The following is a 27,891-nucleotide window of genomic DNA, read 5'->3' as shown; positions in this document are numbered from 1 at the left end:
CAGAGCAGTTTTGTTAGGGCAGAGCTAGCTGTGAAACCGGCAGCTTTTGCTGTCACCAGGGGCCGACCTGACTTGCGGTAGAGGATGAACGTGTCCTCGGAGAAGCCAGGGATGTTGTCAGGAAAAGGAGCAGAACCGGCAGGAAGCGAGCAGGGAGCTGGATCCTCTGCTGGGCTGAGGTCACGGCCCTGGTTGAGGAGACCAGGGGACCATCTGGAAACTTAACAAGGAGAACCTGGAAACGAGGGAGCCCCGGAGAGGCCAGACCAGCTGTCCCGCATCCCTGGCTGATGTGGAAAACCTGCACCTGTGCAGGGGGACCCCAGCGGGCCGGCGGGGGGTGGGTCAGAGCCGAGGCCGACTGGAAAACCGCCCCACTCTGAATTCTGCCACTGCCACACTCTGGCGCACCAATGGAGGCCGGCAGCGGCAGCGTCTTTGTCTTCAAAGTTGAGAAGTTTGCTCACGACGTGCCTCAGTGCAGATTTTGAATTCATCCTGTTTGGGTTTTAGCTCAGCTTTTTAAATTTGTAGCTTTACATCTCTTGCGACGTTTTGGAAATTCGGAGCTGTCGTTTCTTTGACTACTTCTCGCCTCTTTCTCCTTCCCTCCTGGGAGTCTGATGACGCGGTGCTACATCTTTCGGTGGAGCCCACACATCTCTGGGGCTCTGCACATTTGTTCTTTTCCAGTTCGTTTTCTCTCTGTTGTCCAGACTAGGAAAATTCTATTGTTCTAGCTTCAAATTCACTAATTCTTCCCTCTGTCCTCTTCATACTGCTCTCACGCCCACCCGCTGAGTTTTTAGTTTTGTTTATTATAAATTTGGTTCTAAAATGTCCATTTGGTTCTGCTTTGTATCTCTCATTTCTCTGCCAAAGGCTACATTTCTGTGTTTCAAGCATGTTCCTCATTGCTCCCTGAGGCATTTTCATGATGGCTACTCTAAAACCCTTGTCAGATTAGTCCACCATCTGCGTCCTTCCAGCATGCGTGTCTGCGAACCATCTCTTCTCACTCAAGTTGAGATTTTCCGTGTTCTTGGCATGACGAGTGAGTCTTAGCTGTGTGCTGCACATTTGGAATATTCAAAGACTCTAGTTCTTACTTAAATCTTCCATTTCAGCAGGCCTCCTCCGACACTGCCAGGCGAGGGTGGAAACCCCGCTCCCCTCACTGGCCACCACCGACGCCCGGAAGAGGCGGCGAGCTCACTACTGCTGGGCAGCGTGCAAGTCCAGGCCTCACACTCGGCCTCTGCTGACATCACCCTGGCTGCGACGGGGAGGGACAGCTGGTGTTGCCCCCCACTTGACACTGTTGGGGGCTCCTCCCTGCTGGGCAGCGGTGCAAGGCCTGTCTCCTCACTGGGCCTCACCTGACACCACCCCACCCCGCCAGCGGGGGAGAGGGCGCCTCCGTACAGCGGGCGGGGGCGGAAGTGTGCCTTCCACTTGGTCTTCGTTGATAGGGCTGTTTGGCTGGAGCAGGGTGCTTATGATCTAAAAGTATCTTTTTCTTGCTATGCTGTCCCTCTCCCAGTCCTTTAGCAAGAGACAGAGGGCTTTTTGTGTGTGTGTGTGTGGAAGATTAGCCCTGAGCTAACATCTGCCGCCAATCCTCCTCTTTTTGCTGAGGAAGACTGGCCCTGAGCTAACATCCGTGCCCATCTTCCTCTACTTTATATGTGGGACGCCTACCACAGCATGGCTTGCCAAGTGGTGCCATGTCCACACCTGGGATCCGAACCGGTGAACCCCGGGCTGCTGAAGCGGAACATGCAAACTTAACCCCTGTGCCGCTGGGCCGGCCCAGACAGCGGGCTTTTGTTGGGGCTCTTTGTGTGTGTGTGTGAACCCATTGGTATCGCCAGGCTGCTGGCTTCTCAAGCATCATGCCCAGGATATATGAGGCAAAAAGAAAAACCAGGGAGTTCACCACAATATCATTCCACGGGTCCCAAACCCTGAGTGAATCCTCCTTCTTTTCTCTACCTGTCAGAGTCTTTCAATGTTTATCTTCTTTTTAGAGTCCCAGGTTTTGAGCTGTGCTGAGCAGAGGGACAGCGAGAAGTGCATCTATGATCTATGCCATCCTGTCTGGAACCAGAACCTATGCCCTCCCCAATCCATGACAAAGACTCTGAACAAACTAGCCGTAAAAGGGGACTTCCTCAGGCTGATAAAGGGCGTCCACAAAATGCCCACAGCTGGCATCATCCCCACAGCGTAAGACCGAATGCTCTCTGCTAAAACTGAGAACGAGGCGGGATGTCTGCTGTCGCCACTTCTATTCAACACTGTACCAGAGGGTCCAACCAACACAATGAGGCAAAACAAAGACATTAAAGGCATGCAGCGGGGAAAGAAAGAGGAACTGTCTCTGCTCATAGATGGCACGGAGAAAACCCTGGATGTAGAAATCCTAAGGAATCTGCCAAAAAATCACTAGAACTAAAAACTGATTGAGCAAGGCTGCAGGATTCAAGACCAAGGTAGACAAATCAATTGTATTTCTATTAGCAATGAAAAATGTGAAAATCAAACGAAGAAAACAATTCTATCTCACAATAGCATCAAAAATAATAGAATACTTAGTAATCAATTTAACAAAAAAAAGTACAAGACCTGTACCCTAAAAACGACAAAACATCACAGAGGGAAATGGGAGAAGATCTAAGTAAATGGTACAGAATAATTGGATATCCATACGCAAAGAAAAAAAAAGAGGAATTTAGAGCTTTACCTCGCACAAAGATTAACTCAAATGGATCATTGGCCTAAATGTAAGAACTAAAAGTGTAAAAATTATAGAAGACAATGTGACCTTAGGTTAGACAAAAATTTTTAAGATATAACACCAAACACAATATCCATAAAATACAAAACTGATAAATTTGGACTTCATTAAAATTTTAACACTTCTGCTGTTCAAAGGCACCATCAGAAAAGTGCAAAGACAAGCCACACACTGGGAGAACATATCTGCAAGTCATCTCTCTGATAAAGGACTTGTATCCAGACTATATAAAGGGCCCTTATAACTCACTAGTGAGACAAACAACCCGACTTAAAAATTAGCAAAAGATCTGAAAAGACACTCAGCCAAAGAAGATATAAAAAAGGGTAATAAAGAAATGAAAAGATGCTCAATATCATTAGTTATTAGGCAAATGCAAATTAAAACCACAGTGAGATACTACTTTGTACCCACAAGCACAGCTAAAACAAAAAAGACCGACATGACCAAGTGTTGGCAAGGATGTCAGGAAACCAAAACCTCAGCCACTGCTGGAGGGAAAGCAAAATAGCACAGCCAGTTCGGTGGTTTCTGAAAAAGTTAGCTGTCCCCTGACTGTGTCGCCCAGCAATTACACGCCTAGGATTCCTCCCAAGAGAAAGGAGAACGCACATCCACACAGAGACCTGTACACACATGTTCACAGCAGCATTATGCACAAGAGTCAGAAACTGGAAACTCTCGAAGTGTCTAGTAACCGGGGAATGGACAGGGTATGGTCTAGCCACACAGTGGAACACTCTCCAGCAGCAAAAAGGAATGAAGTAGTGGGACATGCTGTCACATGGACGGACCTCAAAAACGTTGGTAAATGGAAGAAGTCAGAACCAAAGACTGGCTGTGACTCCATTTAGACGAAATTTCCAGGAAAGGTACATCTACAGAGACAGAAGGCAGATCAGCGGTCCCCTGGGGCTGGGCTGGCAGCAGAGATGGACTGCAATCGGGCAGACAGAACTTTCCAGAGTGATGGAAAGGTTCTAAAAGTGGGTTGTGGCCATGGTTGGACAACGCTGTAGATTACAAACTAGATCACTCAAGTGTGTACTTACAATGGGTGAATGTTTTCACTTTTAAAAAATTGTGTCAAAAAACAAAATAAAATTTCCCATCTTAACCATTTCGGGCGGACAGTTTGGCAGCGGTAAGCGCACTCGCACTGCTGTGAGCCATCACCACTGCCCATCCCCAGACCTTTTTCATCTCGCAAAACTGAAACTCCGTCCCCATTAAACAATACTCCCCCTCCCCCAGCTCCCCGCATCCTACTGTCCATTTCTACGAGCTTGACCACTCCAGGTAACTCATATCATTGCAATCACGCAGTATTTGCCTTTGGGTGTCTGGCTTATTCCACTTAACATAACGCCTTCAAGCTTCCTCCACGTTTAGCGGGTGTCAGAATTTCCTTCCTTTTTAACGGTGAATAATATTCCACTGTACAAATGGGTGAATTTTATGGCATATAAATTATACCTCAGTAAAACTTTTATTTTCTTTTTAAGGCAAAACTCTGGACAGCGATTACGTGGGGCAGGGGTAGTGACTGGAGGGGTATGACGGGAGGGTCTGGGAGCTGATTTTGCTCTGTTTTTGTTCCGCGTGCAGGTAGCTCGGTGGGTCCAAGCTTTGCAAATTCACCGAGCTGCACACCTGCAACGTGTCCTTCTCCATGGGTGTGTTAATCTTTAGTGAAGAGCTTCGTCAACAGTCCCCACACACACCACCTCACAGGGTTCCCGCGAGGCTCAGATTGTGCTTTGGAAGCTATGAGCCGCTTGGCAGACGCAAGAGCTACCACTGACCTCGATGACGGTTTCGAGTTTTGGCCTGGCTCTGGGGTCCCTGAGTATTTGTCAGCCTGAGCCTGATTCCCATCCTACACCGGGAGACATTTCACAGGCTGTCGGCTGCGTGTTCTGAACAAATATTTGTCAGAGAATTCCAGGGCCCGGGCCTGCCTCTCCGCCCTCCGTTCTTATCAGATGGCCTGGGCCACACCAGCCACAGCCTCCTACGGCCGCTCTGAGCACCCACCTCACACTGTCCCCATCCAGTGCCCGGGAGAGGGGAGGCCGCAACTCACTCTGCAGAACGAGGACCACCACTTTCTCCACTGCGCCCATCTCGTTCTCTGCCAGGCACTGGTACTGTCCTGCGTCGTCCATCTGCAGGTGGGCACAGGGTGGAGGGGTGGTTAAGGGGAGGAGGACCAGGAGGAGGGAGCAGCTCGGGACAGCTGGACATGGAAAGGGTCACTGGGGCACGAGCCATCTAAGGAAGGAGCTGGGAGCATAAACCGGCCAGGGCTCTCGGATTCCATCACAAGGGCCCCCGCGGCCACTTGTCAATGGACGTCCAAAGAGAATCCAGCCCCTGTCACACCTGGAACTTAGGAACAGAGGTGACGAAGTGGAGCCACATGCTGCAGAAGCAGGATTTAGCTCCACCCCTCCGACCCCCAGTGTTATCGCTCCAGGGCGCATGATAAGGGACTCCTTGAAAAGAGGGCTCCGTGGTCGAGCAGCTTGGGGAATAGAGTTACACAGCTGCGGACTTTCTCAGGGCTTTTCTCGTGCCCGTGTGCACTGCGAGTCTTCCAGAGAGGGCGCGGTTTGCTGCCTAAGATGAGCTCGATAGCACGGAACTGTGGATTTCTGCATGACCCCTGGGACTTGGGGCACAGAAGGGAAGGTGAGCAGGGGCCGCCCCAGTGCCAGAGGCTTTAGAAATAGTGTGGAGAAGGAATCAGGAGACCTGGGGTCCTGCCTCGGGCGCTTACTGCTTGTGGGCCTCTCTGAGCCTCAGTGTCTTCATCTGTAACACGGGCCATTCTTATCCTTCTCCCTGGCCCCATGGCATTGTTATCAAGAACATTTATTGGTGTTACCAAGGGGCCAGTCACTCTTAAATACCTGGTAAGGGTCATCTCACTGATTTCTCACTATAAACCTCTGAGGTAGAAACAATTATTAGCCCCAGTAAATGGATGGAGTAACTGAGGCACAGAGAAGTTAAGTCACTGGCTAGAGGTCACAGTTAGTGTGGGGAGAATCTCTGGATAATGGGCAGGCAAGTGCTTTGTAGACTGTAGAGGGCGGTGCCAGACTAAAGAACCCTCCTGAGCAATCAGAAAGCTCGCGTGGGTCCCTGGGGGCCCCTCCCGTGGCCCCAGGCCCCGCCTTGCCTCGGTCCTGTGGATGGTCAGCGAGCCATTCTGCAGCCGGTGGCGGAGATGGCTGCCCTGCAGCGGAAGGCCATCTTTGATCCAGCGGATGTCGGGTGCCGGGTCTCCAAGGACCACACAGTCCAGCCGGACGCTGCCCCCGACAGGTGCCACCAGATAGGAGAAGGCCTCTCCTTTTAGGACGGGAGCCTCTGCACAAGGTGACATCAGACAAGGGGGCAGAAAGGAAGTTCCCTTCAGGCTCAGGCTCCTGCAAACCCACCCCCAGGGGCCTGCCCGCCAGACCCCAGGGGCCTGCAGAGGCTCCTGCTGGCCCAGCATGGCTGTGTCTAGGCAACGCATCAGGGATGGCAAGCCGCTTCCGTGCCCAGGGTCAAGTGGAACGGACCGGCAGCGGCTGCCAAGAGCACTGAGCTGAGAAAGACTTGCAGGTGAGGGGGAATCGTGCTGTGACTGACTAGTGATGCCTGTGGCAGGCGCAGGAGGGGCGGCAGTGCTTCGAGCGTTGCATATTGACTCTCATAGGTGGATTACCTTGGCTGCAGAGGACCTGCTGGGTACTTTGGGAAACAAGGACGCCCTGATCATGAGGACACCTCTGTTGGACACAGCAATCCTAAGACATCCCTGACTCTCATTTCACGCAAATCTTAAACCACTCTCGGATGCTCTGTGCGGTTTCCATCCTTGCTGGTTTCTCGAGGTGGAATCTACCTACAGCTGCAGCCGTGTCCCGGTGCCTCAGGCTGCTCGTTCCCCTCCATCGAGCCCCACCCATCCTGAAATCGAGCCTCGCAAGTCGTGGCTCACCGCAGGTTAGAGTTCTGCGCCTGGTGGAGCAGGGCTGCGGGGGAACGGGCAGCCACCTGGAGAGCTTCAGGTGTGTTCGCCAGGGCGCCCTGGCCCGTGCCCTCCTCCCACCCTGGCACCTTCCAGCTGAGGCGGATGGTTAGCTCTCTATCCTACCTGCAGCCGGGTCCTCTGGGGAGCGTACAAAATGCGGATGCCCAGGCCCCACCCCAGAGAGCCTGGTCCATGAGTCGGGGGTGGACCTGGGCCTCGGTATTTCATAAAGTCCTGGGGAATTCTAACACACAACCACAGTGGAGAATTACTAGTCCTGAGGTCAAGGGCCGGTTTCTTATAGAAATCAATAGATCGGGCTCCGGGAGGTCTCGAGAAAGGCCACATGGCTCACGCCCTACCCTTCACGTGGACGAAGCTGACTGCCTGCACGCGGCCCACTGTGTTCTCGGCCCAGCACACGTAGGTCCCGCTGTCCTCTCTGGTGGCTGCCTCCCTCTGCAGCGTGCTGTCCCCGTCCTGTTCGGACACCCCCTCTGTGGCAGAGAAAGAGAGGCCCCAGGGGGCTCTGAGCCCAGGGTGCCAGGGACCTTCTGCCCTGAACACTTAACTCAGGCCGGGGTACCCAGCAGGTGCTTAATAAAGACATAGAAACAGGTGCCCCTTCTCCCTGGCGGAAGCCTGACCGAGTCGGACTGGCTCACGGCAGGCATGGCCCATATCAGAGGATGCGGCTGAAGGACGTGCCCTTGCCCATCTGCCTTTGCAGTCCAGACCGTGAGCGTGATGGGGCCCAGGGCGGGTCTCCGGGGCCAAGTCACACGCAGCCCTTAGAGCCACACGGCTGCGATTTACACACAGACGGAGTCCACTGCCGGACTCAGTCCCCGTGTCGCAGGTCAGGCACTGCCCTACGCCAGGAATGAGGACACGCGCCACCACTGATGGGCCTTTACTCTCGGCGAGGCCCTACGTCACATCCTCTAGCCTCAGCACCCTGTGGTCTCCACCTTCCGAGGAGGAAGCCGGGCAGGAGAGGCTGAGTCACTCGCCGAGCCCCCTCCCCAGCACGTGCTGGGGTAGAGCCTTCTGTGCAGGTGTGCAGAGGAGAGCTTGTGCACACAACTCACGGCACCTGGACTCGGGCGAGTGGGGTCTGAAAATATCACCTTGCAATGGAGGGCATTTAGCAATTCATCAGTTCATCAGACTTTTTTTTTTTTTTTTTTTTTGGCTGAGGAAGATTAGCCCTAAGCTAACATCTGTGCCAATCTTCCTCTATTTTGTATGTGGGATGCTGCCACAGCATTGCTTGATGAGTGGTGCATAGGTGAGCACTCGGGATCCGAACCCATGAACCCCAGGGCACCAAAGCAAAGTGTGTGAACTTAACCACTATGATACCGGGCCAGGCCCTCAGCAGGCATTTATTGAACACCAACTGTATATCTTATGGGCCCTGTGCCTCCCTAAACATCACCTGGGGACAGGTGGGAGGACAGAGCCCCTGGGAAAGGGGTTTGCCGATGGGCCCACAATGGGAACAGCTGCTCTGGGCCGGAACACAGGCCTCTGTCCTGGCCCTGAGGTCTCCGCGGTTGAGTCTTTTTCACTGGTGGCTCCTTGCCATGTCTGACATGGGACTGACTGGTCACATACGGCCACACGTGTGTTTGCCGTGCCTGCCCGCACAGGACCAAGTCTGGAGACCCACAACCCGCAGGGCTGACTGACGCCCTCTTCCTCCCCACCAGGTTGGATCTCCCCCCCTGCCCGCCCTCCTCCACCTCCCAGGGTCCTGAGTCCCCATCCCACCAGACCTGTGACTGGTCGGCCGTTGACAGTCCAGCCAAGGCGGGGGGTAGGGCTGCCCCGGGCTGCACAGTGAAGCCACAGCCTGTCCCCGAGGCGCAGGCTGCGGTCCCCGGGCAGGGTGGTGAAGACGGGCAGCGCCAGGATGGTGAGGTGGATGCGGCGGTGGGCGCGGCCCACAGGGTTCTCGGCGGTGCAGGTGTAGGTGCCGGCGTCCCGGCTCTGTGCGCAAAGGGAGGGGTCAGCCTGGGAACTTCCCCCACCCCTGGCATGGCTGGAATATCCCCAGGGACCCGCTCCCCGGCAGGTTCCCATGGAGCCTCCAGCCCAGACAGGCAAAGTCACTGGCCCAAGGTCACACAGCTATCAAAGGTCTCGGCTCCAACACTGCACCAGTGCACTTCCCTGCAGCCTTCACACCTCGGCACCTTCGTAATCCGAGCCTGGACCACGGGATCCCAACAGTTACTGCTCACTGAGCACCTGCTGCCCACCCGGCCCTGTGCTGGGAACATGACCTGCACCAGCCCGTCCACGCTCGCATCGGCCCCGAGGCAGGCCTACTTTTGGTGCCTTCTGGGGGAGGAGAAGTTCCGTGGTGCATTAGAGCAGGGGCAGGGCGCTCACCACTGCACTACCTGGCTCCCTGTGTGGCAGGGTCTGAGGCCCCCAGACGCCCTCCAGGTGTTCCCACTGAGCAGACGCCCATCGTCTGGAGAGCAGCCCATTTTCTAATTACAGAATCTGAGTGCTGATGGGGGAACCGGGTGGGGGGCCCCATCCACGCCCTGGCTCAGGTCAACATCGATGACGTGCAGTTTGAGGACACAAAGTCATTGCCAACCCCACCTGCTGCCCTGTCCAGGGCTCCCTCCTGCCCCCAGGAACTAGCCGCAGAGGGCCTGATTCAAATCTCGGTTCTGCCCCTTGGCAACAGCATGTCTTGAAGAAACCAGGTACACTCTGAACCTCGGTTTCCTCATCTGTACTCGGGATGCTAACACCTACTTCTCCAGGTTCCTGGGATTAAAAGCTGCACAGCGCTCAGCACAGAGCACGACAAACGAGGCACCCAGCAGCCATTTGCTGCTCTTGGTGCTGTTATTCTCCCCCGTGCTCCGGGGCGGGGCCCTCACCTCCGAGTTCTTTACCAGCAGCTCCCCAGACGGCTGGATGGTGAACTTCTCCTCGGTTCCCGACACAGGCTGGCCATCTTTCTCCCAGGTGATGTCGGGCTTGGGGCTGCCGTGGGCCGTGCAGGGCAAGAGGGCGTGGGAGCCTTCGGTGGCAGACAGGTCAGGGAGGCCAGTCTCGATCACGGGTGGGACTGTGGGGAGAGGGGGTCCACTCGGCCCTGGGCTGGGCTGGGGGTGCTGCTGCGTCTGCCCCAGTGCCCTTGGCACCTGGCCAACCCTCCAGCGCTATCCTTCACCCCCCTCTGCTGTCCCCACCAGCTGCCTGGTCACAGGCCATAGCCCGTGGTCTGGACAATCTGGCGACTCGAGTTTGGTGAAGTTAGGACAGGGTGACCCCATTGCACACACAGGCACACACAGCGACTGAAGGGACAGAAATGGTTCTTGCTACTAGAAAGCCAAAATGAATGAGGGGTGACAGGACTAGTGTCCCACGAGGGGCCAGAGGAGGCGAGGGGATCACAGTGACTGTCTGAAGCCAGACTTCGGGTGCACAATGGGAGAAGACGTTTTTTTCCTGATACCTTCTAGAACCACAGGCCGTGCTGGGGTAGGGGGAGGACACAGGGACGTGCGCGCCCAGGACCAGAGCCGGGAAGGGGAGGGAGCGGCTCTCAGGGGCCTTGACGCCCCCAGCTCGCTGGGGCCCACCTCGTCCGCCTCCCCGGCCCACCTAGCACCACCAGCCGCGTTTTCCCCACGGCGCTGCCCGCGCTGTTCTGAGCGATGCAGAAGTAGTTCCCGGCATCCTCTGGGCCGGCCCGGACAATCCGCAGCTGTCCGCTGGGCAGGATCTGGGCATTCACTCCTGGATTTGGTGGGAGGAAAGAGGGGCTGGTGGCTGGGGCAGCAGGACCCACCAGGAGGGCAGGAGGGCGGCGTGGGCTGCTCTGTGTGACCAGGCAGCAGGTGACCCACTGTGGTCACAGGAGGTGGGGGGGACAGAGTGAGCACGGAAGCTGGACGTGGAGTCCAGCCAGGCTGCCCCTCCGACCTTCCAGCTCAGCCCCCGAGGGCTCAGGTGGACTCTCAGGCTTTGGGTGGTGAAAGGAGGTGACGGGGTGGGTGCACGCTCTGGGACCTCCCAGCGGGTAGGCGGAGGACCCCAGGAGCATCTCTTCTCCTGGCTTCACGCTAGCTGCAGAGCAGGCTCACCTGCAGGCACACTGAGCCCCTCCTTCTGCCAGGCGATGCTGGGCCGGGGGATGCCCGAGGCCTCGCACGGCAGCAGCACCTCCTCCTCTGCCACGGCCCGCACCACGCTGGGCAGCGGCTTCACCACTGGGGAGGCTGCAAAGGAACAGGGCTGCAGAGGTCCCTGGGGACGCCTTGAACACCCAGGCCCCTCCAGCCAGGCGCTGCCGAGCACTAGAGAGAGAGGTCACTAAAGGGAACAAGAGGTTCTGGAACCCTCTGAATGGAGGACACGGGAAGGCTGACTCTTTTCTCCCAAAGAATTCCATCAGGAATGAGATCAGAGGCAGGTCTGGGCCGCCGGCCCCTGGGGCCTCCTCTCGCTCCCCAGCCCCACCTGCCCCTGCTCTCCGCCTGCCCCGTGGCCCCCAGGGTCACCGCTGTCTGGGCCGGGGCCCTTACCTTGCACAGTGAGGACCACGTGCTTGTGGGCCACGCCCGCGGAGTTGCGGGCCGTGCAGGTGTAGCGGCCGGTGTGGATGGGGAGGGCCTGCCGGATCTCCAGGGCGCCTGTGGGTGGGAACGGTGTGGAGAGGGCGAGGGCACCGGACACACATCCCCAGTGATGGAGCTGGCAGAGCTCTCCCAGCCCCCAACCCGGGAGTCTTCTGGTCCCTCCCACTCAATTTGCCCCCTGCCCATTTGTCAGCAGCATGGGGAGCCTGGGTGTTAGGCCTGCTCCCTCCCCAGAGCGTAACTGTGGGCAAGTCCCTTCTACTCTCTGGGCCTCAGTTTCCCCATGTGTATAATGAGGAATCAGACAGGAAGATCTCTAGACCCTTCCGGCTGGGATGTTCCAGGACCTGCCACAGCCCTGTCTGGAATGCCTGGCCCATCCATCGTTCCACAGGCCCTCGCCCTGCTATCCTCACCATGCTCTGCCCAAGACTCGCCTCCTCCAGGAAGCCTCCCTGGATTACTGTCTCCTCTGTCCTCCCTTAGCCTTGGGTGCTCAGTAAACACCATTTTAACCTTCTCAGACCACAGGCTGCACCTCAGCAGTCCAGTGAAGTGGTTTCTAAACTGTGCTCCGCGGACCCCTGGGGGCCTGCCGGGTGAGGAAGGGAGACCCACGGGACTCTGGACCACCCTGTCGCCCCCACTGCGGCCCCGGATGGAACCAGAACCTCGGCTGTTTTACAGTTGGGCTTCCCTGTAACCACATGTCAGAATTTTGATTTTGTCAAGATTCAACCACTTGGCAATCCTTTGGATCCAGGAGAATTTGAAAACCACACATCTGGCCAGCGGTGCTCAGATTTCATTAACTAACCGACTAACAGATTTAATTTAAATCCTCATAAAGTTGCCAACTTTTTATTTTGGTGAACAAAAACATTTTAAAAGTCACCATCTGCTATCACCTTAATTTCACAAAAGAAATGAACCTGCAACAGCAGAATATTAAGAAACGCATAATTTCAGAAAAAAGGACCATTCTTCTAACGAGACAAAACTGGCTTTATGAAGACTCTCACACGGCTGTTATTGTCCTCATTTTGCCATGAAACAGCACTGACTTGCCAACTGGCTTCAGGGAACCACTGACGGACATCAACGTTCTAGTGCATGGATGGGGATACTGAGGCCCAGAGAGGGCGAGGGGGTTCTCGCAGGTCACACAGTGAGGTAATGGCAGAGCCAGGCCAGAGCTTTCGTCATGCTCTACCACATGGCCCCAGGGGGCTGCTTTCACACCCTCTGCCCGATCCCCCTGGTGCGCCCTCAGCAGCGGCTCCCGGGGCTCACCCTTACTCACCCGCGGGCGAGACACGATAGCCGCTCCCCCGAACCCCGAGCTGGGTGCCCGCCTTGCTCCAGGACACCACCGGGGCCGGCACGCCCGTGCTGTGGCAGGTGAGGACCACAGGTGCCATCTTGGTCACGGTGAAGTCCGTCTGGTCGTCGGCAATGGTGGGGGGCACTGAAATGCAAGACAAGGCTGGGGGCCCTGCCGAGGTCTGCTGGGGAGCACACAGCCCCGGGCCAGGTGGGTGAGAACTGGAAACAGAGACTAGGACACCAGGTGGCAGACGAGGTGACGAAGGGCCAGGGAGGGAGGGGAAAAGGGCAGAAGCCACATTCGCTCACTTAGGAAGTACTTTTTGCTAGGCGTGGGCGACAGTTATGAACTGCCAGGCTCCTGTAGGAGCCAGAGGCCTGAGGGAGTCGCTCACGAGAGAAGGGAGCTTAGAGTCAGGGAGGCCAGAGAGGGCCTCCAGGGGATGTGGCATTTAACCTGAGATCTGAAGGAAAAGAAGGGGTCAACTGGGTGAAGGGTGTTCATGGCAGAGAGAACAGCATGTGCAAAGGCCCTGAGGTGAGGAACAAAAAGCTGAGCAGCAAGACTGGATCCCAGAGCAAGGCAGGCCATGGGGTGAGCTGAACCTGGGGGCTCAGCGGGGCCAGACTGCATGGGACCTGGTGGGCCCAGGTGACACCTTGCATCCTGTCCGGAGGGCCGTGGAGGGAAGGAGTTCAACCACAGTGAGGACAAGATCAGATTTGGGTTTAGAACATTCTGGATTGGGCAGAGGCCTCTCCTGTAAGCTCCCATGTGCCAGGAACTGTGCTGGAGCCAGGGTCATGTCAGTGCGTGTTGGGCAGATCAGAGAGGGCCTCCTGGAGGAGGTGGCCCGTGAAGGCTGAGAGGGAGCCAGCGCAAGTTCCCGCAGGCAGAGAGCACCCAGGGGAGGGAGGGAGGAGCTGCCCCGGCCCTAACTCACCGTGAACGGTCACCTGGTAGAGCCTGCGGGCCTCGCCGGCCTCATTGCTCACCACACACTCAAACCGGGCCGCGTCCTGGGGGCCGGGGGCTGCGAGGAGCAGGGCATTGGAGGGCAGGAGCCTGAGATGGACAGACAGACAGACAGACAATTGTCTGCTGAGTGACAAGCCAGCCGCGGTCTCCTGCCCGAGGAATCTGAAGCCAGGGGGGTGTCTGGCCCCCAACCCTGACTTTAGAAGTTTCTTCTAGAAATTTCCACCCCCAAAGGTCTAGCTGTCGAGTTTGTGGGCGACTTTAATCTTCATCCCTGTTTCTCTGTGACCCCATGTGTTTTCTACGATCACCACCGTGATGACCTCTAGAATGCAGCAGCGACCACATCCAGACCCCTGACCAGGATGGCTGGCATTTTCTGAACACCCACTGTGGTCGTAAAGCTCCAGGAGCCCCTGGCACCCAACACAGCAAATCCTGGGTGAATTGACCCATGACCTGGCTCCTCTAAGGCTCCCAGGGGTCGTTTCAGGATGAGCTGCGTTTGACAGACGGGGAGAGCGAGGCTCCCATGGGTCCAGCTCAGCCCACAGGAACGTGGGCTCCTGAATGTTTTTAAACAGTGACTGTAACGGTTTTCTGTTTGGCTGTGTGTCCCCCCCACCCGACGCCCTGCCAGGCATCTCGGTGTAAGGGTGCCCCTCTGAGGTCGGGACCCAAGTTCTGGTGCTGGCATCGGTGAGACCGGAGCACGGCCCTGCCTCATTTCTGACCCGGCGTGCCCTCCGTGAGACGGGCGTGCCCTTCCCCACCCGAGCGTCTCCTGATGCCATGGGCAGGCCCAGCTCAGTACCGGTAGGCGCCCTGCTGCGGGTGGAGGTCCAGCTTCTGTCCGTCCTTCCACCAGACCGCGAGGGGCCTGGGGGAGCCGCTGGCCTCACAGGGCAGCAAGGCGGGGGTGTGGGCGGTCAGCGTGAGGTTGGAGGGGCTAGGGGCGATGGCCGGAGGCTCTGGGAAGAGAGAAGTCGTCAGGAGACGGGGTGCAGGATGGGGGCAGGCCAGGCGCTACCACCTTCAACCCATCCCCGAGGAGGCAGGAGAATCCCCCCACGGGGTCCTCCCACAGACTCCCAAAGCCGGGGTGATGGGCCTCTGCTCACCCCTGAGGCTGGCGTCCCCCCCAACCACCTCCCCTTGAAGGAGGCCTCCAGGGTGCAATTCGCCACCAGCCCCACCCAGGCCCGGGCCCACCGGCGCCACCTCCACCAGGGTGACCAATTGGAGTGGAAAGAGCAGACGAGAGCTCTCAGGTCAGGGGTTCTGAATCCCGTCCTCTCAAATGGTTTACGTCTCGCACATGTTTTATCGCTCACTCAAATAACAGTACAGGACTAAGTGTGCGTAATATATGCATAAAAATCAATATGCATCTTTTGAGTGTGCATGCTCAGAACTTTTTACAAATGGGCTTCACGGTCAAAACATTTGGAGCCCGTTGCTCTCAGCTCCTGACAGCTAGGATGACTCAGAAACTCAGCAGGCCCCAGCCCAGACAGAGGGTATGTGCCGAGGCAAGGAGCACACTTTCCCCTGTCCACCTACCGAAGACCCGGAGCTCACGGCCCTGCCGATCGGAGCCCGCAGAGTTGGATGCCAGGCAGAGGTAGTGGCCGGCATCCTGGGCGAGGACTGGCTGGATCCTCAGGGAACCCTCTGGCAGAACCTGCAACCTGGAATACAGGGAGGGGTTGCCGTGGGGACAGCAGACCAGAGAGGCCCTGCGAGGGGCTGCACCCCGGGTGGAATCTCCAGCAAGACCTCCCTCTGCCTCCGGCCTTCCCAGAAAGAGGGTCCTAACTCAGCAGTCCTACATCCATGAGGCCAAGGTCAGAGGGGTCACGGCCAAGGGCAGCAACCACACCCCAACCCAACATCAGAATGGGCAAGAGGGGCTGCTTTGGGCCTCCCGTGCTCCCACCTGGGCCTGGCCTCTCCCCAAGAGCCACCAGGCAGGGGCACCCCTGCTCTTTAGGAGAATGGCCCCTGGATCTGAGCACCGCCCCTTCCCAAGGGCCAGGTCTGTATGGTGTAACCCCGCCCCCGGCCACCACCGATTGGACTGGGGATGAACACGTCACTCAGGCTGGGCCAGTGGAATTCTCTGCCCTGGGAATTTGGAATTGGGATCCACAGCCAGCTCTGCAGGCTGTGTGAACTGAGCAGTGACAACTTGGGGGCTGTGGGACCATCTCTGCCGTGTTTACAGAGAAAGAAAATACGGAAAACCGGTCTGAGAGGGAGACATGGAGCCCATGCACCTAGAAACAGAGGTTAGCAACCAAGAGTCAAAACCAGACAGATGGACAGACAGCACCCGGGCTCTCGACGCCCTTAATGAGTGGGCACGCCTGTCCTTGGGTTCTGAGAAGACCCGTGTCCTGATGGTGCAGCCATCTTTCTGCTCCGACTGCCCACGTGGGTTTCTGTTTACAGCCCGCAGAGTCACCTGACACCCTCCCAGTGCCCTGCCCTTCCAGCTCCCACCTGGGGCTCCCAGGATCCAGGGGGGCCCCGTCCTTCCGCCAGCTCACAAGGGGCAGGGGCGCACCGTCCACCTGGCAGGGCAGCAGGGCCGTCTGGTTCACGGAGGCGTTCACTGTGGGTGGTCCCGGCTGGATGGTGGGCACCGCTGGAGAAGGGCACAGAGGAGTGGGTGCTGGGAGCCCGTCACTCAAAGGGGGGTGGGCGGGTGGGCAGGGTGGGGCCCACTCACTGTGGATCTCCACGCGGAAGGCCACACTGGTGCTGCCCGCGGCGTTGTGGGCTGTGCAGCTGTAGTTGCCGCTGTCAGCCGTGCTCAGGGCCTGCAGCTGGAGGAACCTGCCACGCTCTGGGAACTGTGTGTGGGCGTCCGCCTGTAGAGCGCCCCACCCGAGTGGGGAGACCCTCATCAGCGCTGGGCCGGGCCGGGCCAGCCCCCAGAAACCAGGTGAGGAGGACCAAGCAACTGGTGGGCCAGACAGTGGCCTCTGCCCCATCCCAGGCTGGCCTGCAGCCCCTGACTTGATGCCCAGGACCCTTGGGGGAAACAGGCTCCTGTGGGAGGGAGCGAGCACCCCGCCCCGGGAGCTCTGCCCCTCGGGGATGTTGCAGGGGGCACTCCAGCTCAGATCGGGTCCACAAACCGGCCCCATTTCAGGGGTGAGCACAGAGAACCTCAGTAACAGGCCCCAGCTCACACAGTCACCAAGCACAGCTCAAAGGTACAAGGGGAAGGACACAGGCTTGCCTCAGAAGCCCTGGGTGCAAATCTTAGCCTTGCCTCAGTGTCCCCACCCATAATATGGGGTGACAATAATAATGGGGTGGAGAACGTCAGGACAGCAGGTGTGCAAAGTGCTGGCACAGAGCAGGCCCTTGGCACCGGGGATCCAATCTGGTCAGGGTCTGGGGCTTGAGTGGGCAGTGCCCCTGGGTCCCCAGCCTGGCACCGACCTGTAGCAAGACGCCATCTCGGTGCCACTCGATCTCGGGAGCCGGATCCCCCTCCACTGAGCACTCCAGGACCAGCTGCCCTGGGGCCAGGCCAACCACAAAGCGGGGGCCTTGGGGCCCAATAATGTTTGGGGGGGCTGGGCAGGGAAGAGAGGGCATGAGAGATGGACTCGCCCCTGCAGGCCCCATCCTGCCTCCCTCTCCCGCCTCCACCCTGGCATCCCCTACCTTGAACCCTGACCCGGAAGCTCTTCTCGGCTTCGCCAGCAGGGTTCTGGGCCAGGCAAGTGTACAGCCCAGCATCGCCCACCTGGGGATGGAGCAGGGTGAGCAGCTGCCTCCGGCCCCAGCCTGCCCACCTCCTGATCTGGTTTCCTTCCTACACAACTAAGGACCCGGGATGCAGGCTCGGGCCTGCTGAGGCTGCCATCTCGCCTTTCCAACCAACTCATTTCCCCGCTCTGGAATGTTTCTTCTTTATCTCCCGCTCACCCTTGCTTTAGGGCTACGGTAAAGCCTGCCTCCTCCAGGAAGTGCCCCATGACTGCACCAGCCCATCTATGGCTGGGCTGGGGATTCATCTGTTTTCTGCATCAGCCTTGGCTCTGGCCTAGCTGGGAGCTGCCAAGGGCATGGCCCAGCTGGGTCATCTCCACAGCCTTGCACCCCACACAAAGGAGGTGCTCAGACAAACTTTGCCAAGTGCTGCCAGGTCCCTCCCCTCCTCTCCCCCAGCCTCATCCCCCAGTGGGCGTGGCTGCAGCACCTGCACACCCTCCACCCGGAGCACCCGCCCGGCCCTGCTGCTGTCCTCCGGCCTGCTCAAGGCCTGCCCGTCCTTATGCCAGGTGACATTGGGTGGGGGGGTGCCCCGGGCATTGCAGCGGAGCTCCAAGGGGGCACCAAGGGTCAGTGACAGCTCTGCAGGCTGGCCCGAGTCCTCGATGTACGGGGGATCTGCAAGACACATGACCCTGGGTCAGCCGTGGGGGCTGCACGCAGAGGGCAGGGAGCTGGGATGTGTCCCCAGCCACCCAGCCTCCGGATGCTGACAGCAGATGGGGTGGGTTGGGCTTGGGCTGGAGGGTCCAAAAAAAGTGAAAAACCACGGGCCCATCTGCCTGGGACAATTATTTGTGCTTCAAAACCAACAAGGACTTGGTGTGGAGGGGAACGCACAATTGACACCAGTCTTTCCAATATCGCACAAAACTTGCAAAATCTTGTGCTTGAGATCTAGGGCTCTGCCCCCAGCTTTCAGTGCCTCTTGTCCCTGCTTTGCGAGGTTTGGGGTACAGACCGAGGAGCACAGCCCCAGGAACGAAGCACCCCGGCCGCCCAGCCCCTGCAGCAAGGTCAGCGAGGTGGCCCCCGTGAACCGGCTGTTCCCCAAGCCCCCCTCCCAGGCGGCTACCCCAGGAGGGGCTCCCCTCTCTCACCGCCTTCTGCATCGCCCCCAGAGCCCCACCCTCCCCGCCCAGGCCCAGAGAAGCTGACGTTGGGGCAGGTGACCCACCCATCACTGTCAGCTGGAAATGCCTCCTTGCCTCCCCCGCCTCGCTCACGGCCACGCAGGAGTAGCTCCCGGAGTCACCAGCTTCCGCGCTCTCCAGCAGCAGGCCTGGTCCCTGTTCGAGGCTCTGGGACAACAAAGGCTCCCCATCCTTCATCCATGACACTAGGGGTAGGGGGTTGCCCCGGGCTTCACAGGGGAGGAGCACCGGGGAGCCACGGACCACTGCCACGTCATTCTGGAACTCCACTGGCTCCAGGACTGGGGGCTCTGCGCAGGGCAAAAGTGTGGGCAAGAGTCATTTTATTCCTAGCCAGGCAGCCCTCACCCCTGGACCTTTACACAGGCTGCGTCTATTGTCCTTCTTCTGGACAACTCCTTCTCATCTCCAGTCCTCGGCTGGGACCTCACCTCTTCCAGAAAACCTTCCCTGAGCCCTGGAGGCCAGGTGCCCTCCACTGTGCTCTCACGGAGCACTCTCCTTCCCCTGGGATCAATTAGTGGCCTGAAATGCCGATGTCTCTTTACAGAGTTGCTTCCCGCACCGACCTCCTGGTGTCAGGGGCCACCTCTGCTCACTGCCGCATCCCTGTGCCTAGCAAGGGCCTGGCACACCACAGTGTCCAACGAGTACTTGTGGGGCCAAAGGACCCGCTTATTCCACCCCCTGCGCCGTACCGTGCACCTGCAAGGTGAAGTTCCTGTCGGCCACGCCAGCCGGGCTCACAGCCACACAGGTGAAGATGCCAGAGTCTGCCAACTGCACCTGGGAAATCCTGAACGCCTCGGGAGGGGAGAGGGAGAAGGGGAGAGAGAGAGGCGGGCTTGGTGGAAACAGCCCCTCCCTTTTGCATCCTGTCTCCCAGCAGCTTGCGGCCGAGGGGCAGCTGGGAGACACAGCACAGGCCCAGCTGCGGCTGCCGGGCCCCCAGAATCAAGCGCCAGCTCCCCGCCCGGCCCAGCTGCCTTCTTCACCGGCTCCCTCTGCAGCCGGACGCCCTGCTTCCCACGTTCCAGGGCCTCCACATCCCACCCCTAGGGCAGCCTGCTAGCACACCCCCTTCTAGAAAGACAATCCCTGTTTGCCTTCAGGGCTCGCCAGAGTTGCCTCCACTCACTGTCTCCACTGTGTGTCCCCCCACTTTCTCTTGAACCCCCTTTAGCCCCTAACACTCCTCCTGAGCTGCTTAGTGTCCCTGGTGACCCTGAAGTGTGTCTTCACTGGGCTTCCGGGACAGCATGGTCCTCCTGGATGTCCTCCTACTCCTCCTGCCCCCCCCGCCCTGGCCACCTGGGGTTCCGTTGCTGGGTCCTTTAGACTGGTCCCCAAACTAGCGGCCAGGACACAGTCCACACTCGTTCCTCGGGGTTGCAGCCACTCCCCGCCTCCAGCGCCTTCTGTTTGCTGATGTCCCTGAAGGTCTGTCTCCTGAAATCCTGAGTGGAGCCGCGACTGCCGCTGCCCTGGTCCCTGATGTCGATGAGCCCCTCCACTACCGTGGTGAAACTCCTCCCCTCAGTCCGCCCCTCCCACAGGGGTCCCGTCACAGACAACAGGCCCGCAGCCTTCCAGCTTCCCAGGTAAAGCCCCCAGAGTCGTCCTCAGCTCCTCCATGCCTTTCATCCCCCACACACTGCCAGCTCTGACGGCCTCCGCCACACGGCTCTGATCCAGGCCGCGTGGCTCCCCTAACGACCCTCCCGGCTCTGCCCTTGGCACCACAGTCTGTTGTCCACACAACAGGCAGAAGGGTTGTCTAAAAACCTAAGTCACAACCCAAAAGAATTTAGAGACTCAAACAGACAGTACATTCACCCATGATCACAGCAGCACATTCACAAGAGCCAAAAAGTAGACGCAACCCAAGTGCCCATCGACGCATGAACGGATAACAAAACGTGGTCCATCCACACGATGGAAGATGATACGGCCACAAAAGGAAGGAAATCCTGACAGGTGCTACCACATGGGTGAACCTTGGGGACATTCATGCTAACTGAAATACGCCAGACACAAAAAGACAAATCACTGACATGAGGCCCCCGGAGTCGTCAGATGCATAGAGACAGAAGGGAGACGCTGGGGCTGGGGCTGGGGCTGGGGCCGGAGAACGGGGTGTGAGTGTTTAATGGGGACAGAACTTCAGTGTGGGAAGATGAAAGAGCTCTGGGGACGGATGGTGGTGATGGTCGCACCACAATGTGAATGTACTTAATGCCAGGGAACTGTACACTTAAAAATGGTTAAAATGCTAAATTTCATATTATACGTATTTTACCACAAGAAACAAGAAAAAAATGTCGCATCATGAGGCTTCTCTGTGAAACCCTCCCAGGGCTCTCCCTATCCCTGTAGGAAAACCCGTCTTCCAAGGACGTACAAGGTCCTTTGTCCCCTGGCCTCCTCCCACCAACACTCCCCGACTCTATTCCTTGAACACACAGGCACATGCCCGCCTCATGGCCTTTGAATTTGCTGTTCCAACACTGCCTGGAAGCTCCCTCTCTCACCTCCTTCAAGCTCTACTCAAGTGCCACCTTATCCGAGCACCTCTCGCTGACCATCCTAAAGTGGCACCCTCCACTGCCACCTCCCACCCCCTCACCCTAGTTTATTCTCCGGAGCACACATCCCTTGTGACATTTCACTTTTATATCTGTTTATTTTCCCTCCCTCCCTCCCCGAGGCTGCAGGAGCAGAGGCTTCATCTTGCTCACTGCTCTATCTTGGTGCCTGGAACTGCACCCGGAACAGCAAGGACTCTGTAAGTGTTGCTGAAGGCATGAAGACTTCGCTCAGGCACCTTCTTCCAGGAAGCCTTCCCTGATTTCCTCCACCCTGGGTCAAGCTGAGTTGGGTGCAACCTGAAGCTGTGCCTCCCTCCCTGGGCTGTAAGAGCCTGAGGGCAGAGGCCACTGTCATCTCTGGGGTTCCATTTGGGAGTGGGGTCCTCTCGTTCTCCCCGTCATAAACCTCTGCACGTTTATATTATTTTTATTCTAAAAACCATTCAGATGTGTTTTTAAGCCCGAGCTGCATGAAGCATGTACCTGGGGCCTGTGATCTGCAGGTCAGTGGGCCGGGCAGCTGCTCCCTTACCTGAGGGTGCGGCCCGAGCTGTGGAGGTGGGTGCGCTGGGAGAGCGGCAGGGGCAGGCCGTTCTTGAGCCAGCTCATGCGGATGGGCGGGGAGCCCCGCACGGGGCACGCCATGGTCACCAGCTCCCCAGTCCTGCTCACCAGGGTCCCCGCCCCCTCTGCCCCCTGCTCGATGGTGGGAGGCACTGTGGAGGGCACGGAGAGAAAAGAAGAAAAGAGAGGCAGTGAGGGGGTCTGGGGAGGGGACGTGGGCTCCTCCCAGAGAAGCTCCAGGAGGTGGCACTGACACCTAAAATTTTGCTGCAAGCAGCTATCACATCTGGGGCTTCAGAGCCACACCCACCCCAGGTGAGGATGCAGCCCAGGGCCTGGGGGACATAGCCACACCCTGTGGCCCTCTTCTCATTTCCTTTATCCCCCGACTCTCCTGCCGCCCCCTCAGCTGGGGTGGTTGTGCCTCGTCTGAGGCGGGGGGCGGAGGGCCGGAGGTCAGACAGTGGCCTGGCTCACGGTGTGGGTGTGGCTGCGGCCTGAACCAGGTCTCCTGCATCCGGCCATCCCGGCCCCCCCAGCCCCTCTGGATGCCCCAGGGGAGGCCCCGCGACAGTCGGGCAGCTCACCCAGCACGCTCACGGTGTGCAGCCGGGCGTCCTCCCCCGCCGCGTTGCGGGCCACGCAGGTGTAGGCGCCCGAGTCTGAGGCCCTGAGGCCCTTCAGCACCAGGGAGCCGCTGTCCAGGTAGAAGCTGCCGGGGAGGGAGAGCCAGGGCGGCTGCGTGAGGCTCCGCGGGCCCCACCGGGGGTGCGGGGAGGGTGCAGGCTGGGCCTTACCGGAGGTGAGGGCCCACGCCCTGGCCAAGCGGGGCGCCGTCCTTCAGCCAGGCCACCTCGGGTGGCGGCTGCCCGTCAGCCTTGCAGTCCAGCCGCACGTCCTGCCCCTCCAGGATGTTGTGCTCCTGCGTGGCGCCCGAGCTCTGGATCCGGGGGGCCACTGTGGCAGGGGCTGCGGTGAGGCCCGGGTGGTGGCAGGGCCAGGCATTGGGGAGGGGGCACACCGGGAGGGGCATAGGGCGCAGACGTACCCAGCACGGCCACCATGAAGTCCTTGCGGGCCTCGGCCTGGGCGTTCTTGGCCACGCAGGTGTAGGTGCCAGCCTGGGTGGGCTGCAGGCGACTCAGCTGGAGGCGGCCGCCCCGGGAGACCACACCGTGCGCCACGCTGCTCTCTGTGGGATGGAGGGGCGTGCCAGGCCTTCACCTGCACAGACCCACTGCCCCAGGTGCTGCCACTGGGCCCAGACACCAAAGTCACATGACTCCCTGAGCAGGTGCCTGTCCCCCATGCTCACAGGCTGCAAAAACCCTAGGAATCATTGAATAATCCACGTCCTTCTTGTGCTTGTAGGGAAACTGAGGCCCAGACAGTGGCCAGGCCTCCTGCCATCTCCATCACCACCTTCCTCAGCCTGGTCTCTTTGATTGCTCTGTTCCTTAAAACCTATTTCCTTCCACTGTGACATTTCTTCCCAAGGGACCCCACTCCCTTCAGGGTCCAAGACTTGGTCCTCTTCCTGCTGACTCTCAGGCCCACCTCACCACCCACCCTCCCTCCAGCTCCCCGTCCCACTGATGGAGGCTTCCAATCGAAGTGAGCCAGCCGCTCACTGTCCCCCAGGCAGGTCACGCCAGGGGCTCCCCCTGGGCCTCTGCTCAGGCTGCATGCCCACCCCCAGCCTGGAACGCCTCCCCCTTCATTCTCTCGGCTGCATCTCTGCCCTGAAGCCGTCTCGAATTGCACCAGCCCAGGCTGACCCGCCCTTGCCCAGACCCTTGTCTTCCCAGCCAGCCTTTCAACGCATAATGTCTTGAGCACATGTCCAACTGTGACTCGGGAATCAAAGATGAGTGGGACGGTCCCCGTCCTCAAGGAGCTCAGGGACAGTGAAACAGGGACAATCCTGCGTGATCAGCCCCGGGAAGCCCCTGACAGAGCCAGGAGATCAGGCAAGTCTTCCCGAGGAGCCGAGCCTCAGTTGAGGCTTGGAGGTGAGTACGAATCAGCCAGGCGAGAGTGGAGGCGGTCTGGGGAGTCGGGGCGGGTATGTCAGGGAGGAAGAAGCATGTGCCGAGAGCTGGAGGCAAGAGGGAACAGGGCCTGGAGCAATTCCCCTCCCAGGTAGATACCAAAAAGAAAGGAAAACATACGCGCACACAAACACTTGAACACAAACGGTCACAGCACATTACTCATCCGAGCCAACAGGTGGAAACAACGCAAGTGCCCATCAACTGACAAAAGGATGAAGGACAGGTAGTACATCCACCCAATATTACGTGTGGATATGGAACACGGGATATGCAGCCATAAAAAAGAATAAGGAAAAAACAATTTGATTTAATTTTAAAAAAGAATGAAAAACTGACACATGCTACAACACAGATGAACCTTGAAGACGTGATGCTAAGTGGAAGAAGCCAGACACAAAAGGCCACATATTGTATGATTCCTTTTATATGAAATGGCCAGAAGAGACAAGTACATGGAGACAGAAAGCAGGCTAGTGGCTGCTGAGGGCTGGGGTGGGGTGGGGTGGCATGGGGAGGTTTGAGAGGAAATGGGGCATGAAGGGAAATAGGTGTGGGGTTTCCTTTTGGGTGATAAAATTGTTTTAAAATCGATTGTGAGGATGATCTGTGAAGATACTAAAAATAATTGATTCATACTCTTTAAATGGCTGACGTATAGTATGTGAATTACATCTCAATCAAACTGTTACAGAGAGAGCGGAGGGAGCAGGGCGTGTGCAAGGAGCCAAGAGCAGCTAGGCCTGTCTGAGGCCTGGAACTGCACAGAGAGGGGCCGCTGGCCCGGACCCGCAGGGCCTCCTGGGCTGTGGGCTGTGGTTCTGAGGACTAGAGCCACGAAAGGATTCAACAGACAAAGGGCCTCCTCAGAGCTGCACTTTGAGATCCCTTCTGCCCTGCGTGGATCCTGCACTGGAGGCACGGAGCGGGCCAGGAGACCAGAGTGGGGACTGCTGCCCTTACTCGGGGGTCAGTGGTGGCTAGAAGGGGGAAGGCTGTGGGTTGAGAGCAGTGGGCTGGCCCCAGAGGCATATAGCAACCTACACAGTGATGGATTTGCTGACTGACCGTGCAGGAAGAGAGGAAAAGAGTGAGGCCAGGATGAAGGCTGGGCGAGGCTGACCGATGGCCGGGCCAGGGCAGAGCTGAGTTACTGCAGGAGGAGCAGTTTTGGGGGCCAATGCCAAGCCCATGGTCAGGCCAGGGGGGCCCTCTGCACCCACCCTGCATTTCCATCGTGTGGGAGCCGACTGTAGGCACAAACTCAAGACGACTTCGAGCCCCCGTGGGAACAGTTCCCCATGTTGAGATTTCAAGGGCCAATAATGTTGAAAGACAAACAGCGGGTGGGACCTACAGGCTGCTGGCAGCCTTTCATTTTGCCCGGTAGGAACAGCAAACAACCATCAACTCCTTCTGTTCTCATTGTTGTTTCATTAAATAAAGGAATATTCAGCACTAAAAAGTTAAGAAGGACGTGACGCACTCACCAATGGGCAGCCTGTCCTTCAGCCAAGTGACAGCAGGCGCAGGGACCCCAGTCACGTCACAGGTCAGGACCAGGGGGCTCCCAGCCACCTGGCTCACCATCTCCGTCCTGGGGTTCTCAAATGTTGGGGGCACTGCAGGAGAGAATCCAGGTCCCCAGAATGCTAAGACTTGGCCTCCCACTTCCTTCCTCTCAGGCGGGTCAGGGGTGCCCGAGGGGCCCTTGCCTGTGGTCACGAGTTGACATCTTATGCTTTGCTACTGATGGAGACAATGGCAGCTGCCATGTCCCCCAGGCAGCTCTAACGGGCTCCCCCTCACCCCCAGCTTGAGCCACACCCAATTAAATGCCATCTGTGCTCTGTCCTCAGGCTGGCGGGGCTCAAGATGGAGGTGACATGGCCCCAGGCCTCCGAGTGCCTGATCTCTGAGGGCTCCCGCCCCAGTGCTCGCGGGCCCCTGGCCTGGGCCCAGCACTCTACAGACGTGGTCATGGCAGTCCGTCCACTGAGCGCTTCCCGCTCCCGAGGGGCAGGTGCAGCCTTTAGCCCCTTTTGCTGAAGACACACCTGAGGCTCAGGGGGACAAAGACACGCTGGGGAGCTCACAGAGCAGGTCACAGGCAGAGTCCTATTTGGATCCTGGTCTTTAATTCCGGATCCTGTGCCCTCAACACTCGGCAGCCCCGCCTCTTTCCAGCTACTGCCCTTCCCACCCCTGGCGCCCTGTGCCGCTGGGGGTCCCACGGCCGTGCCCGCAGGCTGGTCCCCAGCTTACCCTGGACAGTGAGGACGAACGTCCACATGGCCTCCCCGGCCGCGTTACTGACCTTACAGCTGTACAGACCTTTATCCGACACCTGGGACAGAGAGAGCACGTGGTGATGGTGGGCACAGGCTGGGTGGGGGGTACCCAGGGCTGCCCCAAAACTTGTCCCAGAACCTTCCAGAGCAGGGACTCCCCAAATACGCTGGACCTGCCTGGGAAGCCAAGGGGAGGTGGGGACTTTCCCAAGAGCCCCAAGAAGCAGGAGGACGGAAGCTCCAGACCCCCACCCTCCCTGGGCCTGCCTATCAGCCAAGCCTGAAGGGAAAGACCCCCTGGCTGTGGGGATGGAGCTGGGCCAGGACAGCAGAGCCCGGGGTGGATCTGCAGAGAGGCTGCAAATATTCATCCAACAAATGCTACGTGCGTCTCATCCACACCAGGGAGGGGGGCGGAACACCCCAGGGAGTTATAACCAGAAGGGCTGGGAAGAAGCTTCTAGATCCCGGGGAGAGTGAGGCAGGCTGTGGGGAAGGGACCTGCTCGAGGTCAGTCTGTGCGTCAGGTCTTAGGCAGATCTGGAGGCCTGTGCTCTTCCCACGTCTCCCAAGCTAGAGGCTACTCATCGCCTTGACTTGGGGTCCCACAGGCACAGGAGGCAGCAGCCCCCACACCTGCCACACAGCTGCCCACAGGCCCCCCCCAGGCTCACCACAACCAGAAGGTGACACCTTCACAGCTGCTCACAGCTGCCCATGCCACCAGGCTGCTCACCTGGGTGTTCAGGATCTCCAGCCTCTGCCCACCCAGCAGAGTCTGGGTCCGCTGTGCCAGGACCAGGGGCTGCCCATCCTTGTACCAGGTCACCGTTGGCTCTGGGAACGAGTCTGTCTCACAGCTCAGGATGGCCTTGTCCCCCGCCCGCACCAGGACCGCATCTTGGGAGCCTCTGGGAGCCTGCCTGAAGGTGGGGGGAACTGGGGTGGGAGACGAGCAGAGTGAGGCACTGTGGCCTTCTCTGTGTCCTCCCCAGCTGCAGCCACAGGTAAACAGCTTATGGAGGCCCACACGGGTCACACAGTGGTTCCCACCCCCGGGGCTGGCACAGACACAAGGAGAAGGAGGAAGGGAATCCAGGCCAGCATGCCAAGGACCTGGGGGGCGACCTGGGAAAAGCCTCCTGCCCTCTCTGGGCCTCAGCCTCCCAGAGGCTCCAACGGCTCTCCTGGGCTCTTTCCTACACAGGGCAGCCCCCAGCTGGGTTAGAGCCCTCTGCGGAGGTCCCTGCAGCCCCTTGTCTCTCCAGCAAACCAATGTAGAAGTCTCCACCCCCGGCCGACCAGCCCACAGGACCTGGTATGGTGTCTGGCGCACAGTAGGTGAACACGCACCAATGAATGAACCAGCCCTGGGGCTAGAAAGAACCTTCCAGTGGGTCCTGGCTGGTGACCTCTCAGGCCAGCTTTTCCCCAAGAGGATTCTGAAGACCAGGAGCCCCAACACAGGCTTCACACCCAGAATCACATCGCCAGCCAGGCTCGGGAAGGGCCGTCCTGGGCCAGTTCCTGTGGTTGTTCCACTGTCTCCTCCTCAACCCAGAGCTCGCCACGAGCCAGGCACCGGGCTAAGTGCTCAAGGGCCATCATTTAACCCTTATACCAACCGTCACCTTACAGGTGAGAGACCTGAGGCTCATGGAGGGGGAGTGATTTGCCCAAGGTCACAGAGCAAA

At 58.5% G+C, this 27,891-nt stretch overlaps 1 protein-coding gene across 6 annotated transcripts in view; it reads right to left on the bottom strand.

The window, feature by feature from the left end:
* Positions 1-27,891, bottom strand: part of HMCN2 (hemicentin 2) — a 146,970-nt gene that overhangs the window by 16,110 nt on the left and 102,969 nt on the right. For all 6 annotated transcript variants that reach the window (XM_070251672.1, XM_070251673.1, XM_070251674.1 and 3 more), the window contains 26 exons: positions 26,934-27,136; positions 26,172-26,253; positions 25,397-25,528; positions 22,904-23,047; positions 22,653-22,812; positions 22,443-22,567; positions 21,824-22,007; positions 19,402-19,499; positions 18,727-18,993; positions 17,977-18,167; positions 17,439-17,520; positions 17,211-17,347; positions 16,489-16,630; positions 16,260-16,404; positions 15,318-15,445; positions 14,569-14,725; positions 13,720-13,841; positions 12,753-12,917; positions 11,396-11,503; positions 10,955-11,089; positions 10,473-10,607; positions 9,740-9,930; positions 8,612-8,825; positions 7,193-7,327; positions 5,988-6,178; positions 4,887-4,968 (listed from right to left, as the gene is read on the bottom strand). In XM_070251672.1, the coding sequence (XP_070107773.1) occupies positions 4,887-4,968; positions 5,988-6,178; positions 7,193-7,327; positions 8,612-8,825; positions 9,740-9,930; positions 10,473-10,607; positions 10,955-11,089; positions 11,396-11,503; positions 12,753-12,917; positions 13,720-13,841; positions 14,569-14,725; positions 15,318-15,445; positions 16,260-16,404; positions 16,489-16,630; positions 17,211-17,347; positions 17,439-17,520; positions 17,977-18,167; positions 18,727-18,993; positions 19,402-19,499; positions 21,824-22,007; positions 22,443-22,567; positions 22,653-22,812; positions 22,904-23,047; positions 25,397-25,528; positions 26,172-26,253; positions 26,934-27,136 (3,855 nt within the window). The remainder of the gene's footprint in view (positions 1-4,886; positions 4,969-5,987; positions 6,179-7,192; positions 7,328-8,611; positions 8,826-9,739; positions 9,931-10,472; positions 10,608-10,954; positions 11,090-11,395; positions 11,504-12,752; positions 12,918-13,719; positions 13,842-14,568; positions 14,726-15,317; positions 15,446-16,259; positions 16,405-16,488; positions 16,631-17,210; positions 17,348-17,438; positions 17,521-17,976; positions 18,168-18,726; positions 18,994-19,401; positions 19,500-21,823; positions 22,008-22,442; positions 22,568-22,652; positions 22,813-22,903; positions 23,048-25,396; positions 25,529-26,171; positions 26,254-26,933; positions 27,137-27,891) is intronic.

Source organism: Equus caballus, chromosome 25 (assembly GCF_041296265.1).
Source record: "Equus caballus isolate H_3958 breed thoroughbred chromosome 25, TB-T2T, whole genome shotgun sequence".
NCBI lineage: Eukaryota > Metazoa > Chordata > Mammalia > Perissodactyla > Equidae > Equus > Equus caballus.
The sequence above is the reverse complement of the archived record's forward strand: the minus strand, read 5'-3'. Positions and strand labels throughout refer to the sequence as shown.